The following is a 26,106-nucleotide window of genomic DNA, read 5'->3' on the forward strand; positions in this document are numbered from 1 at the left end:
ACTTATGTCTGTTTTCTTGTTTCTTCTGATGCCCTTAGCTCCAATTCTTTTAGTTTTCATATCTGTTTCTATCCCATCTCTCTCTCTCTCTCTCTCTTTCTCTCACACATTTATAGCAGTGGCAGATCTAGGGGGGCACAGGGGGCACGTGTCCCCCCCCCCCCCCCACTGAGCGAATTTTCGGCCGAAGCGATATTCAAATTTGCAGGAGCAAAAAAAAAAATTGGGCCCCCCCCCCCCCCTCTAAGAAAACCTGGATCCGTGCCACACACCCTCTCTCTTTCTCCCCCCCCCCCCCCCCCTCACACACTTTCTCTCTCTTTCTCTCCGCTCCTCTCTCTCTCTCTCTCTCCGCTTCTATCCCTCTTTCTCTCTCTCTTTCTCTCTCTGTTTGCCTCCCCATCATCTCCCCACTGTTCCTCACTCACTATATACTTCCTCTTTCAATATGTGGACGGCCTAATTCAGTCTCATGATCTTCTGGGCATTCAGTCCTTCGTTTATTAAACTGTCAAGTCTCCCTTTAAAAATACATTATGTAATTCATCCACTAAAGGTATACTGCTCATTGGTTGCTACACATTCTTCCTTCATCATATCAGGGGGGAAACAAATCGTTTATGTGTAAGAAAGGAAAAATTGCAAGTAGGGAAAGGTGCCAATAATCACATTACATGGCTAATATTGCATAACATTAATTTATTTAAAAATTTCCATACACAAGATACATGGGAATATCTCATTACATTATCAAATTAATCATTGCATGAGAGAATATAAAATGAATGCTATGTATATAGAAAATAAACATTTCCAGCATTTGTACATGTTTTATGTCCATGTAATCACACACAAATACATATAGCATAAAGTACATAACTATTATGGGACATGGAAAACTGAGAATAAAGAAATACATGCTGCTTGTAAATGTTGGCTTGCATGGTGATGTAGATATAAAGTAGGCTTGCTTTGAGGACTCCTCAATCCTCCCTCTCTCTCACATGGTACACCTGCAAGCCTACTGTATAAAGAAATACATGTAGTATGAAAACAATAATACACAACAACATGAGAATCAAGTGTTTCTCCAAACAGACTTTCTTCATACAATTCTTCATACTATATAGCTGGTTGATACAGATATGTTTGGTAATATATTTGAAAGATAGATTTTGATAGATATGTTGATTGATATATTTTTGACAGAGGTGGATCCAAGGGGCACTGGGGGAACACCCCTCCCCCACCCCTTTCCTGCCCAAAGAGAAGAGGGGGGAATAAGGAAGAGGGCTGCAAACCTTCATTTTTTAAAAACATGACAACCATCACCAAGTTGTAATACATATCCAGTACACATGAATCTGGAGTGACCAGGCAACAGCTTCTTTATAATGTCAATAACTACGTACATTACCTTCACATTTTATATTACTTTGATTGAAATATACCAAATAATATAATATATTACACATATGGCAATAATACAACTGAATTTCTTGGTGATGATGTAAAATATGTATTAATTTCCCCTCTAGGCCTTGAAACAAAAAAAAATTGTATTTTTTATCAGCTATGTGTTCAAATTGATGTGTGAGATTTACATGTAATTATGCAAATCAAAATATTACATCTTGGCTGTTATACACATAATCATTAATCAACAAAACAGGGAAATTATGTGTACATTTAAGATCATTATATTCATAGATGATACAATTAAAACTTCATCAGCCTAGAAGCTAAAAGCATATCTAGTATTAATTCTTTTCATTTAAAAATATCCACATATGTCCAATTAGCAGGCCAAAGAACGATTTAAAAAAGAACTTAATTAATATTCTGCGAAATAAAATTAGTAGGTTCCTGGCAAGGACTTATTGATTGCACCTTTTTAATTTATGAATAGACAAGAATCAAAGGCATCAGAATTAATTCAAAGTCAGTTTAAGTTAGGACACATCTTATTGCATTGAGGAATCCTGGATGAAAAAAAAATAAATTTAAGTGTGCATGGTGTAATCAGTGAATGAAAATATTTTGCAGATTAATAGAGCATTAATGAAATGTTTTGCAGTAAGTAAAGTCACAGTGAGAGTAAAGATATATGGCAGAGCCTTTTTCATTTTCCAGTGTTGCTTAATAGCATGCGTGTATAGTGTTACGAAGCTGTGACATCATAAAAATATATTTTTAGAATTTCTCAATTTGAACTTCATTTTCTGAAAGAGCATGCAAAATAATGACCAAATGAACCAGAGCAAAATAACACTGAGTTCCTATAGGAAAGCTAATTATTCAGATGGTCATCAGCCAATATTTAACATATTCAATTGGTTTTCGACATTTGGACATTATTTTTGACGTCACACTTCACCACTCTATTCAATTTCACTTCCATTATTGAAGGCATGCATGATTTACATACTGTTACGATAAACAAGACTCAAGACTCGAGTCAAGATTTACAGTCTATTAACTTGGATAGTTTTTCTGTAATGCCCTCAGAACCCTGCTTTAAGATACACTGCATTTGTTCTCTATACACTTGATAAAATACCTTGCATTGTGGAGATTTACTCCTACCGGTACCTCTATGTCTCTGAACCACAAATGTGTTTTTTCATCTAATAATGCTGACATGAGGTTATATAACGCCTTTTTATTACAAAATTAAGAAATATGCCAATTATATACAATATAAATGGACAGCTTAAGCTCTAGACTTCTCCTGCATGGTATACATGTATTTCTTAAGTGATTACTATAGAGCTGCTATATAAGCAATTAGAGGTAATTTACCTTGTATACTAATTTTGTATGATCAAATGATCATTAAGGACCCGTTTCACAAAGCTTTTTTTCGATGACAAATGACAGAAAATGAGTGACAAGTCTGCTGATAACCAATCAGAAGCAAGGTTTTTTTAGTAGCTTATAACAAAAACTGTCATTTGTCACTGATGACAAGTTTTGTGAAACGCCCCCCAGTTCATCACTATTCATGCATGCACCAACTTGGCAATTCAATGGAATGTGTCCTTATGACATTGTTCATTCATATCATCCAAAAATTTAAAAATCTCTTGATGCATTTGGCTAATGTTACCGATATCATAAGTACCCACTGGTCAGTAGCTATAGCGTGATAAATATTTTTTTGTGGATAAAATGAATAGACCAAAGATATGTGTTGTAAAGGATACATTTCAAGGAATCACCCATGTGTGTATCCTTCAAGCTTTCTTTACGAAGAGGAAAACAATTCAACAACAATCAGACATGCAATACACCATTCGCTCGGTGGGTATCCTCAAGTAGGGGCTGGTCTATTTCACAGCTTTAATACGCACGATAGATCCAACGATAGGTAGAGCCATTCACTGGCATGATTCCTTCAGCACCTACAAGAGAAGATGAGAAGAGATAGGAGGGGGAGGGGAGAGGAGAGAGGAGAGAGGAGAGAGTAGGGAGGAGAGAGGGAGGAGAGGAGAGAGGAGAGGGGAGGAGAGGGGAGGGAGGGAGAGCGTAGAGAGGAGAAAGGGGGGATAATGAGAAAGGAGAGAGGGAAAAGAGAGATAAGAGAGGAGAGAAAGAGGAGGGAGGAGAGAGGAAAGAGGACAGAGAGGAAAGAGAACAGAGAAAAAGGTAAGGGGAGTGAGAGAGGAGAGAGGGAGGAGGGAAGGAGAGAGGAGAGAGGGAAGGAGAGAGGAGAGAGAGTAATGGAGGGATATGAGAGAGGAGAGTCAAGAGGAAAGAGAGTAGAGAGAAGGAAGGAGAAAGGATAGAGGAGAAAGTAGAGATGAGAGAGAAGATAGGAAACAGGAGAAAGATGATGGGTGAGAGGAGATGGGAGAGAGGAGACAGAAGAGAGGTCAAAGAGGAGAGATGAGAGAGGGAAAATGAGAGAAGATAAAGGGGAGGAGAGGGGAGGAGAGGGGAGGAGAGGGGAGAGAGGAGAGATTCAGGTAAAAATCACATTGCCTCTGAGATAGGTAGATTTTGCACAAGATAAATAACTAATTGAGATGAGAGATATACAACTCTGATTATTTACAATACACATGACAAATATGTTTAAACAATTAAAATTTCTCCCAGGAAGCATTACATTTATAAACAATAAAAAAAAACATGGCATAAGATAATGTTCTGAAACAAAATCAATGACTTAATTAACTGAAATTGAAAGAATCTTCAAACAAATTAAGAAATATATCAGTTTCTTACCAGTCTCAGCCATGAATTGATCACCATTCTCATCTACTGAATAGATGAACCAATAGAGACCATTGGCATTATCGTTCACTACATTGTTGATTGAAGTAATGTAGTTTCCAAACTGAGACAATTTAGATTCAAAACTGGAGGAGAAAAAATACAGAAAACCATCATGATGATCTTTGAATGGAAGCAACATTGATAGTTTTTAATGAACATGATCAGATATTCAAAGGGCGCTGCCAGTGAAAAGAGTGAAATTACCAATACAGTGGCAGAAATACTCAAATTATAGTAAGACTGTAAAATCCTCATCAATTTTACACACAAATATCACATATGAGACTTTATCACAGTGGAATGAAATTATAAATATGAAATCTTATCTCTTGTTTTTAGTCAAAATTGCTATTTTAATACTGATGATTTTAGTCAGAAAATCTATTCACCTAAATTTAGGAGATGAAACATATTTTGCCAATAGACCAGTTCGTAGTACGTAAGCTTTGGTACAAATGGCCCCCAAAATATCTACAAGATCTGATGTTCTTCCACACTTGCATACTACAATGATAACGCTCACAGATTATTTTTCACCTCTTCCCAGACCTCAACCTTCTCTTTAATCTGCCCATGCAGAGATTGTATCTACAAACTGGCTTATTGCCACGGAGCCAAAGACAATGCAGAACCAAAATAACAAAGGAAATTGTGAGGCTTCCAAAAACAACTGACCATTCAGGAGTATAACTTCCAGAGATGTAGCTACTAGTATATACCTCTCAACTAGCTAAGAAAGACAAAACACACTAACCTGAAGTAGCCAATTTGACGAGCTCGTTCCATGGCCCTGTAGACGCTCTCTCCTGGCAGGATGTCTACAAGGAATGGGCTGAAAATAGCTACACTATTCTCCAATTCCTGACTGATCTCAAAATTGACGGCATGCGTCTCATCCTGTCGTCCAATCAGTGGTATGCCGTGCATCACATCTGTGAAAGAAAAGATAATGATCACTACCCTAGTCAAAATAAAATAGTCAAGAATTAGTCGAAAACAGCACAGAAAATATGATTTTGACTGTTTTCAACTTTGAATATATGTTTCATCCATCTTTTGTTCCAAATCCTTGGCGTAAATATATGTTTTTGGAGCTACTTCTCTCCTCTTTTTCCTTCAGAAAATAGAGGAAAATAGTCTAGATTTCTTAGAAATACCATAAAAATATAGAGAAAAACAACAAAGAAATTTGCATGTAACAAACAACCAGGGTAGGTACGTTATTAAAAAGAGAACCAATGACCCAAAAATGTTTCAACTAGAGTCAGGTGACTCAGTGAAGTTCTTTGATGGCCTTGGTATGAAATTACTTTTTCCACTCATGCTCATTAAGTTCGAACCTATAATACGTTATAAGAAAATTGTTACGATTTCCAATTAATTTGGGGGTATACACTGAAAACAAACCTTTTACTGGGCAATCCTGCTGGATATCAGCCAGGCTTCCATGGTGACGGTTGCTAAGCAATGGAAGGATCTGGATAGTGCCCCCTTGGCTACCGAAATGGCCGTCCTCCTCCTGGGCATCCAGGATGTGGTAGAGGGCGTCCTCACATCGCCATAGCGACGGAGATACACCGGCAGCAATCAGAGCCTTTGAATAGAAAAAAAGGCAGCAGTGAGGAAACTTTTGATGTAATCACCTATGGGACGTTGTACAAAAGTTGCTATTGATTGCAAGTTGCCGAATTTGCAACTGATATTTGAAATCGATTGCAACTCAACATCTTGCAACGCGCCACTTGTCTCCTAAATTTCCTAGGATTTTGTTGGGATTAATGTTTTAACAATTAAATCAAATTAACTAGACCTAGCTTTTATTCTCCCCCTCTCTCTCTCTCTCTCTCTCTCTCTCTCTTTCTTACTAAACGGGCGTTGCAAGCAAGTTGAGTTGGATTTGGGTGATTTGCAATTTCTTGCACATTTCTTGCAACGCCCCACTAGATGAATAATGAACGGGGGTATTGGTAAAACCAGCAATCACTCAAACAAACCTTCCTTTGGAATTATTAAGACACTAATCTATATTTGCCACACTCAACAATAAAGGTGAGGTGAATGGGTACCTGGTAGGGTTAAACCCCCCCCCCCCTTTAGATTTGTTATGTGTATATACCCCCCTAAAACCCACCCCCCCCCCCCCCCACCTTCGTTTTTTTTTTTTAAAAATTAATAATAATAAAAAAATTAAAAATAAATAAAAAATTATTCCCATGGCCGACTAAAAAAGGTGACCTTACCCCCCCCCCCCCTCCCAACGGAGCAAAATGTCAAATTTTCAAATTTCGAGACCAAAAAAAAAAAAAAAAAAGTGTCCCCTTATCCCCCCGCTTATTCAGCGGCCGGCTGAGTCGTTGCGATTTTTTGGGGACCAAAAAAAAGAAAAAAAAGTGTCCTCTTACCCCCCCCCCCCCCCCCCCCCCCTTATTCAGCGACCGGCTGAGTCGTTGCGATTTTTTGAAGACCAAAAAAAAAAAAGTGCCCTCTTACCCCTCCCCCCCCCCCCCCCCCCCCCCGAATTAAAAATGTTAAATCCCCCCTTGAAAAAATCCTGCGTACGGCCTGCTGGTAGGAATTCATTTGCTGAAGAGTGCCATAACGGCAGCCATGCTAAAGCCGGGATAATAAGTTCAAGTTCAAGTTCTAGTTTATTCAAACCAAAACAAACATAAACAATGGTACAAGATATAACAGCAAGGAACACAAGAATGATAGGTTTGGGACCCCAGAATGATTATGGAGTGCCAGGAGTGTTAGGTTTCACAGTGCTATACAATAACCCACTATTAATGTTATTATTATACATATTTTTACAATGAAAACAACAGTTTTATTTATAACTGGTATGTTATACAAGGCATTTTAGTAGGATGAAGAGTACAAATAATGGTATGTATAACAGCGTACATACATAAAATACATGTCCCTTTTTTCATTTTTGTTTTGCAGCCAACCTCAAAGTCTGTAGAAATTTGCAGGAATTATGAATATGTTATGTATGTCCTATCAGTGAAATTTAAACGTTAGCAGTGTCCTAATATTCAAATTATGCAAGGAAACCCGTTTACTTGCTAGACTTCACTGTCAGACACTATTGTCAGTATTGAGTGACTGACTGGCTTTTTCTTCTTCTTTGGTAATAACATACATGAAATGAGCTGTAAAGGATTAATCTACATCAATAACCCACTTCTTGTAATGGCCAAAATTAAACTGATTGAATCTTTGCGCAGCATAAAATGTACGACCATGCGGTACAATGGACTGAAAATCAAGACTATTACTTATTGGCTCTATAGCTCCTAAGTCGATTTGACAACTGATAGTCGTTATTTTCCCACTTAAAGTCATTTTCAAGCACCATTTTTTTAAGGGGAGTTCTAAATTAGTATTATCTTTCAAATGCCATTGGAATTTAACCTTTTCATTTTTTTGGTCTGCAAAAGGGACATAGTACCTTTAATCTACTAAAAAAAAAAGAGTGAATACCTGTGCTGCTAATGCTGTGCTTATAACATTTGATTCACCGAACCATCCGTCTGATGTCTGATGTCCCATAATGCATTCTGACCCTTTGCGCATCATTTCTCTGAGGGGGTTGAGTCTTTGAAGGCTGTTGAAGGAGTCCTGCATGCATGCCATAGCCATGACTGCCATGGATGTCACGTCTAATAATGATGCAGTCAATGAAGTATGAGGGAAAGAGAGAGAGAGAGAGAGAGAGAAATGGGGAGGGGGAGAGAGAAATGAGGAGAGGTAAGAGAGAGAGAGAGTAATGAGGAGAGGTAGCGAGAGAGGAAGAGAGGGATAGAAAGAAAACGGGTTGAGTCAAAGAAATATGAGGGAGAGTCATAGAGAGAGAGAGAACAAAAAATGAGGAGGGGTAGAGAGAGAGAGAGCAAGAGAGGGAGAGAAATATGAAGACAGAAAGCAAATCAGAATAAGATTATTCAAGACAAATGGAATATAAAGACAAGAGATATGGCTGAAGCAGATGAAAAACACCGGACAGATATATCAACACATAAAATGTATACTGAACTATACAGATACCGTTCATTGAAGAGACCTATTAAATCTATTCATTAATGATGAAAAAGACCTTATTAATGATGAAAAAGACCTCATTAATCAAATCTGAATAAACATGTTTATTACGTTAATTTACATTTTCTTACCACACAACAAAAACTGCAGGTTCCTGTACAGCACTGCATTTATCTTTCATTTTTAAAATCCCGTAGGACCCTCTGCTCCCTACCCTGTCCGCGTTTCTTCTTATCACCAGCACAGTTAATGTGATGCCTTTTACCCAGATGTTTCCTGTTTTTGATACCCTTAGTGCGATACGGGCCTGGCAAAGAACAAACTATCCGTTTTTTTGGTGTATGCGGATAACATACAGGCTTTAATGAGACACCCCCCCCCCCCCCGACCAGGATATCAACAAGGGTTAATAACTGGTCAACTTGCAAGAACCATTTGGTCTTTATACACCAATCCCCCTTGGATGCTGCCAGGCTAATCTGGATCACTTGAGCTGAATAATTTCTTGCTGGGAATCCTGTCTGCCCAAAAAGCACTTGTAAAGTAATCCTTAAAGCTCCACTGCACTACTTATAGCTCCTTGCGCCCTCTATACAGCCAACAATGCCTGAGTGGTACCCGTTGATCCCCCATGATGCCCTTTTGCTTATGCTAATTGAGAGCTGATTTGATGAAATAACCACCTGCCAGTGACCTTGCAGGGAGGTCTAATCCCTCCATGCCAAAAGAGTGCAGAGGGGCTTTAAACAAAATCGTCTTCGAAATACTAAAATTCCCCTTACCGACGCCGAACGGAAAACATCCATCATCCCCTTGGACTTCCTCAAGCGTTGCTATGGCGCTATGAGGCACTTCACTACCGCTGCTACACAAGGCAAGCAAAGCCAAGGAGTACGGGAAGTAATTTTTGGTCTGATTGGTGTCAAAGTCGTCGACCCTGTGGTGCAGGTGTTTCATGATGTTGTGTCCATGGAAGTTGGAGGCATTGTGGCAGGAGGCATGGAGAGCCATGGCGTAGTAGCCTAGCTTACCTACGGACATCTCCTTAAAGCTGTGTCTGTTCAAAGCAAGAGTAATACAGATAATAACAATAATAACAATAACTAATAGTCCACTCCAAAATTGTTATTAAACCGAAACGGAAAATCTTTTTGCCCAATTGATCGTGAGCCCGGCAGCCAGATCGATGTTGTAATAAAGTGGTTTGGACACTTGCCTGGAGATGCCAAGGTCATGGGTTCAAATCTCTGCACAGCACTACTGTCCTCTGGCAGGGCTTGACAGTAACTGGGGCATGGGTGCAGTGGGGTCATCTAATTTCAACTCTGGAGCAACCCAAAATATTAAATTTAAACACAGATTTATGCACACAGACCCTAATAATTTCAAACCGAGGAATAAAACTTTTATCACTACGATCAAGAATAATATACAGCAATCTTATGATTGTATTGAAAGAAAAGGATGTGTCAGAATTTGGACACTAGCCTGGGGATGCCAAGGTCATGGGTTCAATTATCTGTACAGCACTACTGTACTTTGGCAGGGCTCGACAGTAACAGGGGAATGGGAGCAGTGGGGTCACCTAATTTCACCTCTGGAGCAACCCAAAATATTAAATTTATACACAGCTTTATGTACACAGACCCTAACAAATTTCAAACCAGATATACTGTGGAAAAATAGTGAAGGAGGAATAAAACTTTTATTGCTACGATCAAGAATAATATTTTGCAATCTTATGATTGAAAGAAAAGGAAGTTTCAGAAATGAGTAGAAATCTGTTATACCCTCAAAGGGAAAAAAACAAACATGATTATTGGTTGTTATCTGTCAGGAAGTGGGCTCTGATACATCCTGGTTGAAATCACTCCAAGATTTACCCATAGTTTCCTGCTTAGATAGCCTTTGGTTTGACCGCATGCTTGTTACTAAAATGTCCGGTAAAGGGGTACTTTTCACGCACCAAAGTCTGGCTCGTACATACACAAAATTGACTTTACACACCGGACTTAGGGGGTGTTTTCAAAAGGAGGGAACACGCATATGTGTACCCTAAATAACACTGAGTCGGGGGGGGGGGGCAGGGTTTTGTCTCCTTCATCTACGGTATTCTTCATACCTGTGTGATATTTCACGCAGCACCTCAATATTGAGTTGTTTGATGGTGAGCTGAGCCTCCATTGATTCTAGGTCATTCTTCCACGTCTCGTTGGCAAGCTGAAGAGACAAGATGGCCGACCCGGTGCTTAGAAAGTCCCATCCCCAGTCCTCTGTCTGTTGGTCCAGGAGCCAGTCTGAAGCCTTCCACTGTGAGGACTGGATCCTCTGGGCTAGGGTCTGGTTGGTCTCTGGACCTGAGTTAATTAGAACATGGAGCAAAAGATTTGGGCCACTTGTGATCTGAGTGATTCTGAGTTCATGAATTGCAATTTTGTTTGGTTCTACTTTGACATGGACTATGTTACTAAAGATTTTAGTTCAGTTTTTCAGTTTATTAAAAAAAACACCAGACATAGCAATCATGACGAACAAACATGATCCAAATTGAGACCCCAAAAAGCTATGCTTGTGAGTGGGGCCCCTGGGAAGGATGGACCTCTCAGCAACAACAACATCTAGTCTCTCAATGGTCTCTCCACACTTTATTTCTGTCTTTTATTCTTCTTGTGTCTCCCTCTAAAGACCATCGCTGATAGGGCTACTGTTTCCTGATAATATGCTAAAGCACTGTTCTTTACCCAGCAGGAAAATTCAATATGAAGATGGTGGTAGTGAAAAACGGTGACAGAGTGGGTGGTGGCCGTGGTCATGGTGGTGGTGATGATGATAATGATGGTGATGATGATGATTGATGGTGATAATGAATACTTATAAATGTTATGATTATGATGGAAATTATGATGATGATGATGATATTGATGATAAAGATGATGATGATGATGATGATGATATTGATGATAAAGATGATGATGATGATGATGATGATATTGATGATAAAGATGATGATGATGATGATGATGATATTGATGATAAAGAAGATGATGATGATGTTGATGATAGTAATGGTGATGATTCTTATGGTGGTAGTGGTTATGGTGATGATGATGATGATGATTATGATGACTTGATGGTGATGATGATAATGATATGATTATGCTGAACAAACACTAGGTTCAAAATATAAATTGAATCATTATCTCGGCCAAACTACCTGCCTTTTATTTTAAGTACGTTGATTATTCACCCACGAATATCATTCATATTCTCCCAATTTAATATCAATAAAGTATACTTTCCATGTGAAGCATGAAGCATTAATAATTAATAAATGAGGACTTTCCTAAGATCTTGTTTGTTTAGTTACAATACGTGATTCAAGAACTAACTAAAAACTCAAAGACGCATTATTAAATAATTGTTCAATTAACCCATGGCGGTGGTTTACGTTGCCAGCCTTGGGGAATTACCGAATTAGAGAATTCAGTGGTCAATGGGCCTCGATCTGACGTGTCTTATTCTTATCATGTCACAGGGCTTATCCCCATTGTGCCAAGCCCCAAATCCCCCGTGCCAGGTTGTTTTGGAGATAATCTGATTAACGCGATGATTCTATGAATAGCGAGTGTAAAATACACAGCACAGTCCAATGAGCATTAACAATAACTGCTATTACGAATGCTGCATTGCACGCACATGGCACTCAAGCGATGGCTCTCTCGCATATAAACAGCACTATAACGATAGCATGCATGCAGCCTTATGGCAGGCTAGCTATGAGTTTCAAAATGTAATAGAAGCTTACCACAAATACTCGTCACATCAGGAGTTGGGAGGACAGACACAAAGCATGGTGAGAACAGCCCCAAGAACTGCCACAAAAACTTCAACTTAAACATTTTCTGAAAAACAAAAATTGGAATGTAAACTTCAGAATAAATCCCTCACTGCAACACTTATTTATGGTCACATATTATATCTTACATACATTACATTGCATATTGTATATTTTAATATCATACATTATACCCGGTATACATTAATTGAATATTACATATATCATATTTCATATATTACATATTATATATCATAATAATACCACATATTATATATCATAATTATATCACATATTATATATCATAATAATATGATATATGATATATCATACATTAAACATTATAATATTATATATGTTATCATATACTATTAAAGTTAAAGGTGAAGTTTATTTGTTCAACATTGCATCAAAACAATTCAGATTCATACAAACTGTATAGAAATTCAGATTAAGGTGCACAAATAGAATAGTTGCTCAATCATTTGATGTTTCGGTAGGCCTAGCTGATAATTCATATTTCAATAATGTTGATATTTGGTCTAATTAAGAACAATTTTCTAAACTGATCAAAGACATTTATATAAGCTACCAAAATATTTCGGGCAAGTGATAAAGTCTCAGCTCGGCCTTTCTCGACAAGATCAAGCAAGATCTGTGCTTGGCTTTGTTGGCCATCTTTTTCGATCATGCCTGCCACTAGGTCACTGCACTGCATGAGTGAGACTATTTGACTGAGTATATGACTTGAAGTTGAAAGCGGAGAAAATAATGTCGATCAAATAGCGACGTACATCACACACATAAACGACTGGTTGCATGCAAATTGCTTACCTCTGTCTGTCCCTTTCGGATTCCTAGATTAAAAGCCTATAGTACATGAACAAAACAACCTAAGGTGTTCAGTCAACATGCATGCTACAGGAGAAGCAACTAGCAACTGTGAATGAGTAGGCCTACTTATATTAATGGTAGTACAACACCAGGCCGACGTAACAGCTGATATCGTGGTCAAAGATCATTTGCATACAATACACGCAACGGTTATCAGGGCTGTTGACGTGACCTCGCGATCACACCGCCCTAAATATCCGACCGAAGAAGAAAGGGAATTCCCCCACTTTCGCTTGAAGACCAGTGTACGTGTACGCGCGATAAAGGGAGAAAAATGTACATCTACACTGGGGTAATTTCCGTATCAGGACAATTGTCCCCTGGGCAATCACCCCCTCCCCCCGGAAAACTACCCCCGAGGACAATTACCCCCCGAGAATATTTTTTTTTTTTTTTACATAAAGATCTACATATAATAACGAAAACTTAATATTTCTATAACATATTATTATAAAATTAAAGTATTATCCAAACTATCAGATGAAAAAGTGCAGGAGACCGCAATCATAAGAGAAGCTTGACTAGGATGGCCAGGCGTGCCGGAAGCAGTTTGGGATTGGGGGGGCAAACATTCCAGGGGCTCACCTTCCAGGGGCAGTGACGTAACGAGCAAAAACGTTTGAAAGGGGGGGGGGGCAGAAGAGAAATCTGCATCACCATCACTCTTACACGTTACATGCAGGGCAGGCCCCGCGGAACGTTTTTCAAAGTGGATTATTAACAATCAGGTAGAGCGTAAAATGGCGTGGGGTCCAGGGGCTGAGCCCCCAGAAGTTTAGGGGTTTTAGGCATTCAAATTATGGTCAGATAAGCATATTTAGATACCTTATTTGTGGCACTGGCAGGCCACTAATTGGCGGAGAGTCCAGGGAGCAGAGCCCCCGGAAGCTCGGGGGTTTTAGGTATTTAATAACGGTCAGATAAGCATACAGGGGACCGCCTTAGGGCCCTTGGTGGGGTCTGGGGGCGGAGCCCCCGTAAGCTCTGGGGTTTTAGACCTTTAATTACGGTCAGATGAGCATCCAGGGCCCCGCCTTAGGGCCCTTGGTGGGGTCCAGGGGGCAGAGCCCCCGGAAGCTCGGGTTTTGTTAGGTATTTGATAACGGTCAGATGAGCATACAGCGGACCGCCTTAGGGCCCTTGGTGGGTCCGGGGGCAGAGCCCCCTGTAAGCTCTGGGGTTTTAGGCATTTAATTACGGTCAGATGAGCATCCAGGGCCCCGCCTTACGGCCCTTGGTGGGATTCAAGGGGGCAGAGCCCCCGGAAGCTCGGGGTTTTAGGTATGTAATTACGGTCAGATGAGCATACAAGGGACCGTCCTAGGGCCCTTGGTGGGGTCTGGGGGTTGAGCCCCCGTAAGCTCTGGGGTTTTAGACATTTAATTACGGTCAGATGAGCATCCAGGACCCCGCCTTAGGGCCCTTGTTAGGGTCCAGGGGGCAGAGCTTCCGGAAGATCAGGGGTTTTAGGTATTTAATTACGGTCAGATGAGCATATTTTGATACCTCATTTGTGACATTAGAAGGTCACTTATTTTTTCTCTCTCTCTTTCTTTCTTTTTCTCTGTAACAAACTTTTTCAACAATTGAGGGTGGCACGAGTCCCCGAGCCCGGCCGTTCTGCAGACCCTAACATAAATGCTTCTAAATAAGCATATTTTTCGCCCGACTGTAAATTTGGGAATTTCTAATTTTCCAACAAACGCATAAAAAGGTATGACTTACAAAAAAAAGAGAAAATATACCGGAAAATCATGTCATTTCAGCAACATTTGTAAATCACTGGTATCGAATAAAAAAAATACCCCCCCCCCCCCCCTCAGTACGCCAGCGTTCAGGGGCTCATAAGCTTCTCACCCCTATAACAAAAAACAGACACGCTTTCCCATTCTCTCGCAATATGTCTACGATATGCGCGTATCGCTATTATAAAAACCTCCATTGATAAATATAGGTAGCATGCGCAATGTTTAGGAAATTTAATTCCTGTTAACTTTCCTTTTCTTTGAATGGAATTTCATACGTCATTTAATTCAGGTTTTATTATTGTTATGTTCTTTTGGGTTAAAAATACAAACCATCTTTACTCCTTTACTGCTTTTTTTTTTTTTTTTTGGAGGGGGGGGGGCGTTTTGGGGGGGCAAAAATGCGTTTTGCCCCCCACTTTTTTGATTGGGGGGGCAGCTGCCCCCCCTGCCCCCCCACTTCCGGCGCCTATGAGGATGGCGGCCTCAAAAAGAAAAAAAAAAATCTTGAGGTAAAACTTAAAATGAAAAAGTTTTTAAACATACATGAGCAATAACCTCGATTGGAACTGGGTCAGTTTACGCGTGTTTCGTTATTGCCTTTTCAGGAATGCGTTGTATTTTATCACTTCAGTTGATTTCCCCACGCTAGATGTCTGCGCAAATCGCCGACTGGGTGTCTGGAGTGGGCGGGGTCGGGGTGTGAGGCGATCTGTCTTACCCGCATGTTGCGCGTGGATTGTGTGTGTTGGGGGGGGGGGGGCGGTTATGTGTTTGAGTGTTAGTATAAGAGTGTTGAGGGTGTGTGTGTGTGTGGGGGGGGGGGGGGTAGAGCGGATTGTCTCATTCCTCGACTTTGCTCCTCCAACCTGTTGGTGGTCTGGAGTTTCCATTGTACCTGTGGATGGCTTATTTTTACTCCTTTTTCTTCATTTTGGGCCCAACGAAATTTTCAGTTTCTGATGCAATGCCATCAGGCTCGAGGTTCTTGCTTTTGTACTTGTAATTGTTATAATTCTGATTATTTCTATTACATGTAGTCTGCCTTTTTTTTCTTTCTTTTTTTCTTCTTTTTTTCCCAGATCATCTCAATCGTTTGTAAATATCTTAATTTGTCATTAATTTCTTTTGTAACACAGCTTTGTATTTTGGGGGAAAGTTTGTATATGTTATAATTTGATTTCTTAATAAACACATAATTTAAAACAAACAAAAGTGTTTTTTGACGTTCTTTGTGTATGAGTTTGTGAGTGTGCTGTGCGAGTGTGTATTGTGTGTGTGCGTGTTGGTATGTGTAGCGAATAGAGAATGTGCACGTAACTCTCTGTTGGATGGTGGAGTGGAAACAAAATGTAGCCCTTTCAATAAAGGAAACCAAGAATACGAAATAGAATACGAAATTTGCAAACATGAGTTGCAATTAATGTGACCAATATTTGAGATATGTATGATAATTGCCTTCTGCATGTTGAAATCAATTATTTAGGTACTTCGATATAAGAGATTTTTTAAAGAGATGCTTTTAAAAAATAAAGAGATGAACAATGCCTTATTGAATTTGGTAAGGAGTTACAAACATCTGATCCATGATGGCTTACTGACTTTTGGGTTAAAATTATTTTAGGATTTTCTAAGTAATAATTTGTTGCAGAACGGGTGGGGTATGTGTGAATGTTTGAGTTTAAACTGTAAATATTGTGAAATAAGGATGGTAGTAGATTATGAGAATATTTATACATGAAAATGCTTGTCTGAAAAATGTGAATATCTTGTATTTTTAATGTTTTTAAACGATGAAATAAAGGTTCCGTGTGTGATATATAACTTGAGTTAGTAATTATGCGAATCGCTCTCTTTTGAAGCAAAAATAGGGGACTGTGAGGCCCCATGATCAAAACCGTGTCGATGTGCTATATTATTAGTGCCCTTTTGTGGGGCATTAATCCTCATTACTGTCATTTATGACTTAAGGGCGTAGGTCCCCTAGTTGATAACCATTGTAGCATACATATGCTTTAGCAGTCACGCAAAACAAACACTGGCAACTTATTATTCAATAAAATCTGAGAATGTATACTACTGTCTAGATATATTAGGAATAAATCATTGTCAAAATAATTCCATAAATTGGGTTTTAAAAAAAATCCAACTTTATGGGCAACAGTGTAATAACGAACACAATATCTATAATATATTACTATGAATTTAAAATATTGTGTTAACTGCGGAAAAGTGCAGGAGACCCCTATCATAAGCAACGCTTCACCAACGATGGCATCTATCTATTATCCTATAAAAGCAAGAACATGACGCATTGTTAAAATTCAAATAAACATGTATAATAACGCAGGCGCGGATCCAGGATTTCTTAGGGGGGGGGGGGGGGGCTCAAATTTGAAATTATGCGAGCCAAAAATTGGAACGTAATGGTGACCAGCAGTGACGTAATGCGGGGGGGGTGGGTGCAGGGAGGGGCGAGTTTCCCCCTCCCTCCTCCTCGAAACGCGATAGCTTTGACGTTTAATTAAATTATTAGAGAAAGAAGACGATTCATAGTACCGTTCTCGAAAATAATCCTCGTCTGAATTCAGGTTCACCCCTCCCGCGCGAAGCTTGGAAACTTTTACGTTTCATTAAATAATTAGAGAAACAAGACGATTCGTTGTACAGTTCTCGACTCTTAATCCTCGTCTGAATACAGGTTCCCCCCCTCCCGCGCGAAGCGCGGAAGCTTTTACGTTTCATTAAATCATTAGAGAAACAAGACGATTCGTTGTACATTTCTCGACTCTTAATCCTTGTCTGAATTCAAATTTCCCCCTCCCGCGCGAAGCGCGGAAGCTTTTACGATTCATTAAATCATTAGAGAAAGAAGACTATTCGTTGTACCGTTCTCGAAAATAATCCTCGTCTGAATTCATTTTCACCGCCCCCCCCCGGCCCCTCCAGCGCGAAGCGCGGAAGCGTTTACGATTCATTAAATCATTAGAGAAAGAAGACGATTTGTTGTACAGTTCTCGACTCTTAATCCTCGTCTGAATACAGGTTCCCCCCTCCCGCGCGAAACGCGGAAGCTTTTACGTTTCATAAAATCATTTGAGAAACAAGACGATTCGTTGTACATTTCTCGATTCTTAATCCACGTCTGAATTCAGTTTTCCCCCTCCCGCGCGAAGCGCGGAAGTCTTTACGATTCATTAAATCATTAGAGAAAGAAGACGATTCGTTGTACATTTCTCGACTCTTAATCCTCGTCTGAATTCAGTTTTCCCCCTCCCGCGCGAAACGCGGAAGCTTTTACGTTTCATAAAATCATTTGAGAAACTAGACGATTCGTTGTACATTTCTCGACTCTTAATCCTTGTCTGAATTCAAATTTCCCCCTCCCGCGCGAAGCGCGGAAGCTTTTACGATTCATTAAATCATTAGAGAAAGAAGACTATTCGTTGTACCGTTCTCGAAAATAATCCACGTCTGAATTCATTTTCACCGCCCCCCCCCCGTCTCCTCCTGCGCGAAGCGCGGAAGCGTTTACGATTCATTAAATCATTAGAGAAAGAAGACGATTTGTTGTACAGTTCTCGACTCTTAATCCTCGTCTGAATTCAGTTTTCCCCCTCCCGCGCGAAACGCGGAAGCTTTTACGTTTCATAAAATCATTTGAGAAACAAGACGATTCGTTGTACATTTCTCGACTCTTAATCCTTGTCTGAATTCAAATTTCCCCCTCCCGCGCGAAGCGCGGAAGCTTTTACGATTCATTAAATCATTAGAGAAAGAAGACTATTCGTTGTACCGTTCTCGAAAATAATCCACGTCTGAATTCATTTTCACCGCCCCCCCCCGTCTCCTCCTGCGCGAAGCGCGGAAGCGTTTACGATTCATTAAATCATTAGAGAAAGAAGACGATTTGTTGTACAGTTCTCGACCCTTAATTCTTGTCTACATGTAGTCCCAACCCCCAACCCCTCCTGCGCGAAGCGCGGAAGCTTTGACGTTTCATTAAACTATTAGAGAAAGAAGACGATTCGTTGTACCGTTCTCGAAAATAATCCTCGTCTGAATTCAGTTACCCCCCCCCCCCTCCCGCGCGTAGCGCGGAAGCTTTTACATTACTTTAAATCATTAGAGAAACAAGACGATTCGTTGTACCGTTCTCGATGCTTAATCCTCGTCTGAGTTCAGTTTACCCCCAGCTCAGACGTTTAAGGCAATAAATTACGGTCAGACAAGCATTCAGGGGCCCGCCTTAGGGCCCCTGGTGGGGTCGAGGCGGTAGAGCCCCCGGAAGCTCGGGTTTTTAGGCGTTTAATTACGGTCAGATGAGCATTTTTTATAATCCTTATTATTTTGTCACACTGGCAGGACACTTAGGCGTGGGGTCAAGGGGACAAAGCCCCCCAAAATCAGAGGTTTTAGGCATTAAATTACCGTCAACTGAGCATCGAAGGGCCCACCTTAGGGCCCTACTAGTAGGTGGAATCCAGGGGGTAGATCCCCCGGAAGCTTAGGGGTTTTAGGCATTTAATCACGGTCTGATGATCATATTTTGATGCCTCTTTATTTGTTAACACTGGCAGTTAACTATTCTTTCTTTCTTGCTCTCTTTTTTTTTCTCTCTTTAATATATTTTTTTTGTTAAAGTGTGGGGGGGGGGCTCGAGGCTCCCGATTCCCGCCGTTCCTCGGGCCTTGACATGTAGGAATCTCAATATTTCTTGCCTGGCTGTAAATTTAGGAATTTATCATTTTCCAACAAACGCATAAAAAAGTATAATTTACTAAAAAGTGAGGAAACATCTCGGAAATTATGTAATTTCAGCATTATTTGTAATCCACAATTATGGAATTAGAAATAAAACACGTTTGAATTTAATTTCCCCCAAGCCCCCCCCCCCCCCCCCCCCTCTATCAGTACGCCAGTATCTCCTATTTTCCTTTTTTCTTTTCCTTTCCTTCCTTCTCTATTATTTTTTTGATTGGGGGGGGGGGGGGCAACAGCCTGGGAGGCTAGGCCCTTTCGCCCCCCCCCCGATCTCCTTCTTCCCCCTTTTTTCTTCTTCCTCTTCTTTCTTTCCCTTTCTCTCCTCTTTCCCTTTCCCTTCTTTTCCTTTCTTCTCTCTTTTTTTTTTTTTTTTTTTTGCCGGGGGGGGGGGGGGCCAAGGCCCGCTCGGCCCCCCCCCCTGGATCCGCGCCTGTAATAACGTCATGTGAATCGTAAATTCAAAAGCAACATATTATCATTTAACCTAAAGGAGACCAATTTTATTCACTTTAGAAACTCAAGAAATCATAATATTCATAATTTTGAGCTGCTTGTTGATAATGTTCCAATAGAAAAAAGTCATCAACCAAATTCTTAGGTGTATATATAAAATGAAAAATGTAACTGGGATGATCATGTGAACTCTCTCTCTCTCTCTCTCTCTCTCTTTCCCCTTTTACCAATAATGTTCCACCATATTCGTATTGTTATATGTATCCATTGAGAGTAGTCATGCTATCAAGCTTTGCTTACTTTGTCAACCCTTCTGTTTGATGTTTTCGATTGGTTACTTTATTCGATATTATTTTCTTTTGAAATGTGTAAAATTTGCGATGTTTTGTTTGTTATATATTTGTAAAAATGCAAAAGAAAAAGAAAATCAAACAGAAATAAATAAATCAAATCAAATCAATAAATCGAATTACGTTTACATATGTTTGTCATTCAGTTTCTTTAAATAAATGAATAATAAATAAATGTATTCATGAAATATTCCGACTTTTTTTCATGCCTGAAATATTTATGAGCTAATGAATGTGATGAAGGTCGATATTACATTGTCTGAATGTGTTTTTGGTCTGTTCTGTTTTTGTGTGTGTAATGTATCATGCCTCTAAATACCAACTTGTTTCTACCGTAACATGCATTTCATCGACAACAAAAATGGTTGACGCTATCAATATCTATCCTTTCCTATAATTTCGATCCACTCAACCTGTTTCTAAGGTAACGTGTGTTTTCCTCAAACAAACAAAACCCACCTCTTTAATAATCATTAGCGGTGATAGGTATTCCAAATTTCATTATTTCTAAATGTCTCTAAATTCATCATAAAGGTGTAGAATAAAAAGTCATTACCATTAGTCTTCATGGGAGTACAATAATTATTTGTTTGTTTATTTTGAAGAAAGTTTCGGTCAGAACAATATGATGACCAAAATGATGTTAAAAATCACTCATCAAGTTGGTTAGGCTGAATATAACCTTGTCGGACAATTCACATACTAAAACGAGTTTATTTCGTTTTTTGTCGGAGGCTTATAATTCTGAAAGTTCATGATTTTGAAGATACGTATAATTCCAAAGGTTCATAATTCCCAAGGTGTATTAATCACAAAGATTCTTTATTCCGACAGGTCATAATTCTGAGCTTCGTTTCTCCAAATGCTCGTCTCTTAAAGGTATATCATGACAAATCGGAAGATGAAATGGGGTTAATTTTCTTCCGAAAAGAAGAGAGAATTTTTAAGTTTCATAATTGCAAACCTCGTTCAGAGTAGTTGACCCTTTTTCATTTTGAAAATTCGAATAAATTGTAGTGAATCCAGAAAATAAGGACGTAGGCTTAAGTGTATTCAATTCAAAGTCATTCTGCCTTATTTAAGTCCAGTCAAAATATCAGACATAATAAAACGGGCGTCTTCATGAAATATTCAGACATTTTCATGCCTGAAATATTCATGAAGGTAATGTGAAGAAAAGAAAAATGGTCGATGCAATAAATAATTATCCTTTAATACTATCCCATTATTTCGATCCACTCTACATGTTTCTAAGGTAACGCGTGTTTTCCCCATAAGCAACGAAATGCAACCACACCCCTCTAAAAATCATTGGCGCTGATAGGTATTCCAAATCTCATAATTTCCTATCCACTTTTAGCAGTTTATCAGCATAACATGCATTTTCACAATAAAAATTATGTATGCCCCACTCCTCAAAACAAGTTAATCAGCGCTAATACCTATCTAACAGAGCTATCCCCTAAATTTGATCCAAAATGTTGATGTTTTATGAGATCATAACGTGCGTTTTCTCAAACAAAAGCATAACAAAATAAGCAAACAAATATTTTCTGGGCTAATAGCTATCTCAAGGATCTATCCCCTAATACGATCCAAAGGTATAATGTTTCTGAGATCACGTGCGTTTTCCCAAACAAAAACAAAAACAAACAATCAAAGAAACAACAATCATTCAATTTGTCAATTCAATTCAATTTCGGTTTATTAATATCAACATATACAATGTACAATGCAGTAGTCCATGCAGGGACCAATAATGCAATGTTTACATAAAATGTGCATAAAAACAGGAATGATCATATAAATGTACAATACAAATGATAAAAGATAAAGTTAACATTATTGTTCATACCTAAAGTTATATACATATATTAATAAATGATAATAGATGGATGAACAACCTATAACAGTAACTTGAAATGTTGAACCAATTATTGCAAGTACAAATAATCTTTAAATTAAAAAAATATTTAAAAAAATAGAGAGAGAGAGAGAGAGAGAGAGAGAGAGAGGAAATTACAGCAAGTGCCTAAAGTAACAGGTGCCTTTTCAAGCAAAAACCAAAACCAAACAATCATCATATCATCTCTTGCAGAGCTATCACATGATCTATCCGATAATTTCAAAACACCAATCGTCATCATAATTTTGATCTACCAGTTGGCAGTATTGTCAGTATAATCTGTCTATGCATATCGATCCCATTCTCGTACGAGCTTACCGCCTGCAGAAAAAGAAAATCACGTACCATTTACCATTCACACTTGGTTGAAAGTAGACATCAATTCATATGCCTCCTGTGATTTCAATTGTTCTCCGTTGATCGATAGCTATAGCCGTCAGTGTGCATATTACGATTAATATTGCCAGCTTTTCTGTCACCAAGCAACTGTATTCTTCGTTTTCGAATCTGATACTTTTTATCCGAGAAAGACGTCAGTTTATCATCGTGCTGTTTGATCATTTTTGGAATCACTTGAAGATATTGATCTGTAAAATGGTAAGTGTTTTAGGACTTTGTCTCAATCGTCATAAAAAGGCACCCATGAGTCTGAATGATTTCATTGCCATTTTACTTGTCCGTTTCAATATAAGCATATACATGATATATTTCGAAATAATGCAATATAATTAATGTGTGACTCATGACTTAATGAATAATTGCTGTGTGATTTAAGTTTAAAGAAGTTTAATTTTACATATACATACGACTTCAGCCAGAGGAAGCAAAAGCTTGAGTTAGACTGGAATCTTCGCAGTGAACACTCGATACACATTTTATCATGTGCTAGCTACGAAATGGTCTATTGGGCAAAATCCATGCTCTCTTCAGTTGAACGTCCATATTTGATCTACATCAGGCCTAGAAGAAGAACAAAGAAGAAGGATAAAGTAAATAGAAAATATAAAGGAAGGAGGAGAAGAGGAATAAAAATAGAAGAAAAGCAGAACTTTTAAACGTGCAGAAGAGAAGGGAAATTATAGGTTTTCCCGGCCAATTTTGCAATTTTTCCAATCCATTCAATCGAAATTGATTTGTCCCAGTCTTGCTATTCGAAAGGTCAAATTCATGATCTGTGCATTTACATTCGCGTTTGACTCGATCACATTAACATATTTCTCATTCAAATTCATGAGTTATGTTCGCTTGTCGCCAAGCGTGCATACATTTTAGAATGATATGGTAACGTAATCCTGCCCTTAATTTATACGTTAACTCATTTTGAGCATCCGACTTCGCATTTGTTCGTTGGCCGTACTTCATTTTCTCTGATGATTCTTTTCTTTATTGATCTCGTAATACATGTGTAATTCCTGTTAAAAATTTGTCTTGCAAATATGTGTCAAATGAAGTCTAAGCAGAACAAATATATCACCCAACTGTTAATAATATATTATTTAATAATTTTGTTGTAACTAGTTCAAACATTCAAACTCATTTTGAGCATCCGACTTAGCATTGTGTTCATTGGCAGTACTTCATTTTCTCTGATGCTTTTCTTTTTTGATAACCATCTCGTATTACATGTATAATTCTTGTTTAAAGTGTGTCATGCACGCCTCAATGCGGGGGAAAGCGGGAACACAAAATCGTGCAAATGTCGGGGTGGATTATATAGAGTGTAAAAAGGAAGGGGCCGAGACATAACCCTTGATAAACCCCACATGGAACTTGGAAATGTTTACATATTAAATCATCTAGTATTACATTTTGCTGTCTGTTAAGATCGATATGATTCAATCCATATAAAAACTAATCATAGTCTTAAGAATTATGTTACGTTAGTGGTATTTGCTACCTGTAACGGTAATTGCTCTTATTAATATTTCTATGATAATCATCATCATCATCGTAAAAGTTGTCATTATCACCATTTTTAATAATACCGTTAGCATCATTAGCCATTATTTATCATCTTTTTCTCTGTTTTTATTTTTGTTCTTGTTCTTGTTCTATTTTTTTTGGAACAATGATGATGTTTTTCGAAATACAGGCTAAAGACCAAAAGATCGGTGTATTGTGGAAGTTGCTGTTTGGTACCGTAACCTGTTTGTCCTTTGGTAAGAATAATTTTGACTTCACATATCCGCCATAGTTTTATGATTTTTACGAATGCTGCTGAAAGATATAACCATAATGAAGCGAAATAGGAGCGAGGAGAAAAAACCTACGTGGTATCTCATATAAAATTCTCCCTAATATTTTTCAAACTATTTTAAGGGGAATGTCATTCCTAAGGGGGAGGGGAAAGGATAAGAACGAAGAGGAAGAGAAGGGGAGGAGAGAAAGAGGGGCATGAGGACGGGGAGTAAGGGATGAGAAAGGAAGATGAAGGGGAGGAAGAGGAGGACAAGAAGGATAAGGAAGGGATAACGATGAAGGGGGAGAGGAGAGGACAAGAACGAAGAGGAAAAGAAAGGGAGGAGAGAAAAGGGGGCGGGAGGTCGGGGAGTAAGGGATGAGAAAGGAAGATGAAGAGGAGGAGACGAGGAGGACAAGAACGAAGAGGAGAGAAGGGGAGGAGAGAGAAGAGCAGGAGGACGTGGATGAGGGAATGATGAATGAGGGTGAAGGGAAGGAAAAGGAGGAAGGGGAATTGGAGGAGGAGGAGCAAGAAGAGGAGGAGGGAGAAGAGGAGGATTAGGAGGAGGGTTATAAAGATGAATAGGGGAGGAAAAAGGGGGGAGAGGAAGGATTGATGATGAGAGTAGTAAAAGGATGAAGCGGAGTACACTGTAAAAAATAATTGTCGAAATAACTCAATAAAATTGAGGAAAAGAATTGCCTTATTTGTATTAAGTAAATATTACCTACGGCATCTTAAGTAGAATTTACTTATTTTGCTGAATAAATTTTTACTCAGTTAAATCGAGTTACATTAACGTAAATAATTTAAGTATTGTAATCATTTTAGATAATTAAAAAAAAGATATGATAGGATTACTTATTGCACGATTTGGTACCCATTTAATCTAACAAGTAACATCCAATAATCATTCACTACTTCTATTTAAGATTAATCACTAATCACTAACACTACTTCTATTTAAGATTTAACCGTATATATATATATATATCTACCACCATCACAAACTATTACATACGCTTCAATTCGACACATATTGAAAGGCTCCAAATTTTATATATACTTGATCGTAGCATCTTAAAAGGAAAATTGGTTGACAATTTCCTGAAATATCAAGTTTTGATTTGTTTTGAACTGGGTAACAATTAAAAATTGTCTTGTCTTTGCTTAGCCATGTTAAATGAATTAGTAAATGTTTTAAAGTCCTTAAATTTTCATTCAACCACAAAAAAGAATTGTTTTATTTAAAAAAGAGTTTAATTTGGTCTTAATGAATATTCATAAATTATGTAAATATTTCTATTACGCACTGCATCGGGCCTTACTTTAAAAAGATAAGAATAATCAACATAAATTGTTTGAGTAATACGTATAATTTCTGATTTTGAGTTAAAATTACTAAATTAATACAAGCTGAAATTACTTAAAGTTCTTATGTATTTGATTTTACTTAAATATTCCACGTATGTTCTACTAAATTGAAAGTTTGAGTTAGCAAGACTTAAATTTAGTGCGTAAGTGGCAAAACTAATGTTTTCAAGTAAGTTCTACATGGAAAAAATACGTAAAAATTACCAATGAACGAATTCTTTTTTACAGTGTAGGGGGATTGGTAAGGAGGAGGAAGAGGAGGAAGAGACGGAGGA

The 26,106-nt window shown here is 38.5% G+C and overlaps 2 protein-coding genes across 2 annotated transcripts; both read right to left on the minus strand.

Moving 5' to 3' along the window:
• Window positions 1–2,310: 2,310 nt before the first annotated feature.
• Window positions 2,311–7,946, minus strand: LOC115926794 (cobalamin binding intrinsic factor-like). The gene is made up of 5 exons (XM_030992156.1): window positions 7,771–7,946; window positions 5,689–5,875; window positions 5,036–5,213; window positions 4,231–4,364; window positions 2,311–3,404 (listed from the first exon to the last, which is right to left on the minus strand). The coding sequence occupies exons 1-5, from the start codon at window positions 7,936–7,938 to the stop codon at window positions 3,343–3,345; spliced, it is 729 nt and encodes a 242-aa protein (XP_030848016.1). The 5' UTR covers window positions 7,939–7,946; the 3' UTR covers window positions 2,311–3,342.
• Window positions 7,947–8,366: 420 nt separating this feature from the next.
• On the minus strand, window positions 8,367–13,321 carry LOC115926458 (uncharacterized protein CG3556-like). Its single transcript, XM_030991183.1, has 5 exons — window positions 12,998–13,321; window positions 12,134–12,230; window positions 10,451–10,685; window positions 9,111–9,385; window positions 8,367–8,383 (listed from the first exon to the last, which is right to left on the minus strand). Exons 2-5 carry the CDS (start codon window positions 12,225–12,227, stop codon window positions 8,367–8,369), a joined length of 621 nt encoding a protein of 206 aa, XP_030847043.1. The 5' UTR covers window positions 12,228–12,230; window positions 12,998–13,321.
• Between the last annotated feature and the right edge of the window lie 12,785 nt (window positions 13,322–26,106).

This window comes from Strongylocentrotus purpuratus, unplaced genomic scaffold (assembly GCF_000002235.5).
Source record: "Strongylocentrotus purpuratus isolate Spur 01 unplaced genomic scaffold, Spur_5.0 spur5_scaffold_2, whole genome shotgun sequence".
Taxonomy (NCBI): Eukaryota; Metazoa; Echinodermata; class Echinoidea; order Camarodonta; family Strongylocentrotidae; genus Strongylocentrotus; species Strongylocentrotus purpuratus.

Bases quoted from the DNA above. Each gene is read 5' to 3' on its own strand.
- LOC115926794 (XM_030992156.1), bottom strand. From the start codon at position 7,938: ATGGCAGTCATGGCTATGGCATGCATGCAGGACTCCTTCAACAGCCTT. The intron at 5,876-7,770 runs GTATTCACTCTT...TTCTATTCAAAG, and splicing joins GCACAGCATTAGCAGCACAG to GCTCTGATTGCTGCCGGTGT. The intron at 4,365-5,035 runs GTTAGTGTGTTT...TTTCTCCTCCAG, and splicing joins CGTCAAATTGGCTACTTCAG to TTTTGAATCTAAATTGTCTC.
- LOC115926458 (XM_030991183.1), bottom strand. From the start codon at position 12,227: ATGTTTAAGTTGAAGTTTTTGTGGCAGTTCTTGGGGCTGTTCTCACCA. The intron at 10,686-12,133 runs GTAAGCTTCTAT...TAATTAACTCAG, and splicing joins TGATGTGACGAGTATTTGTG to GTCCAGAGACCAACCAGACC. The intron at 9,386-10,450 runs GTATGAAGAATA...TGCTTTGAACAG, and splicing joins CTGCGTGAAATATCACACAG to ACACAGCTTTAAGGAGATGT.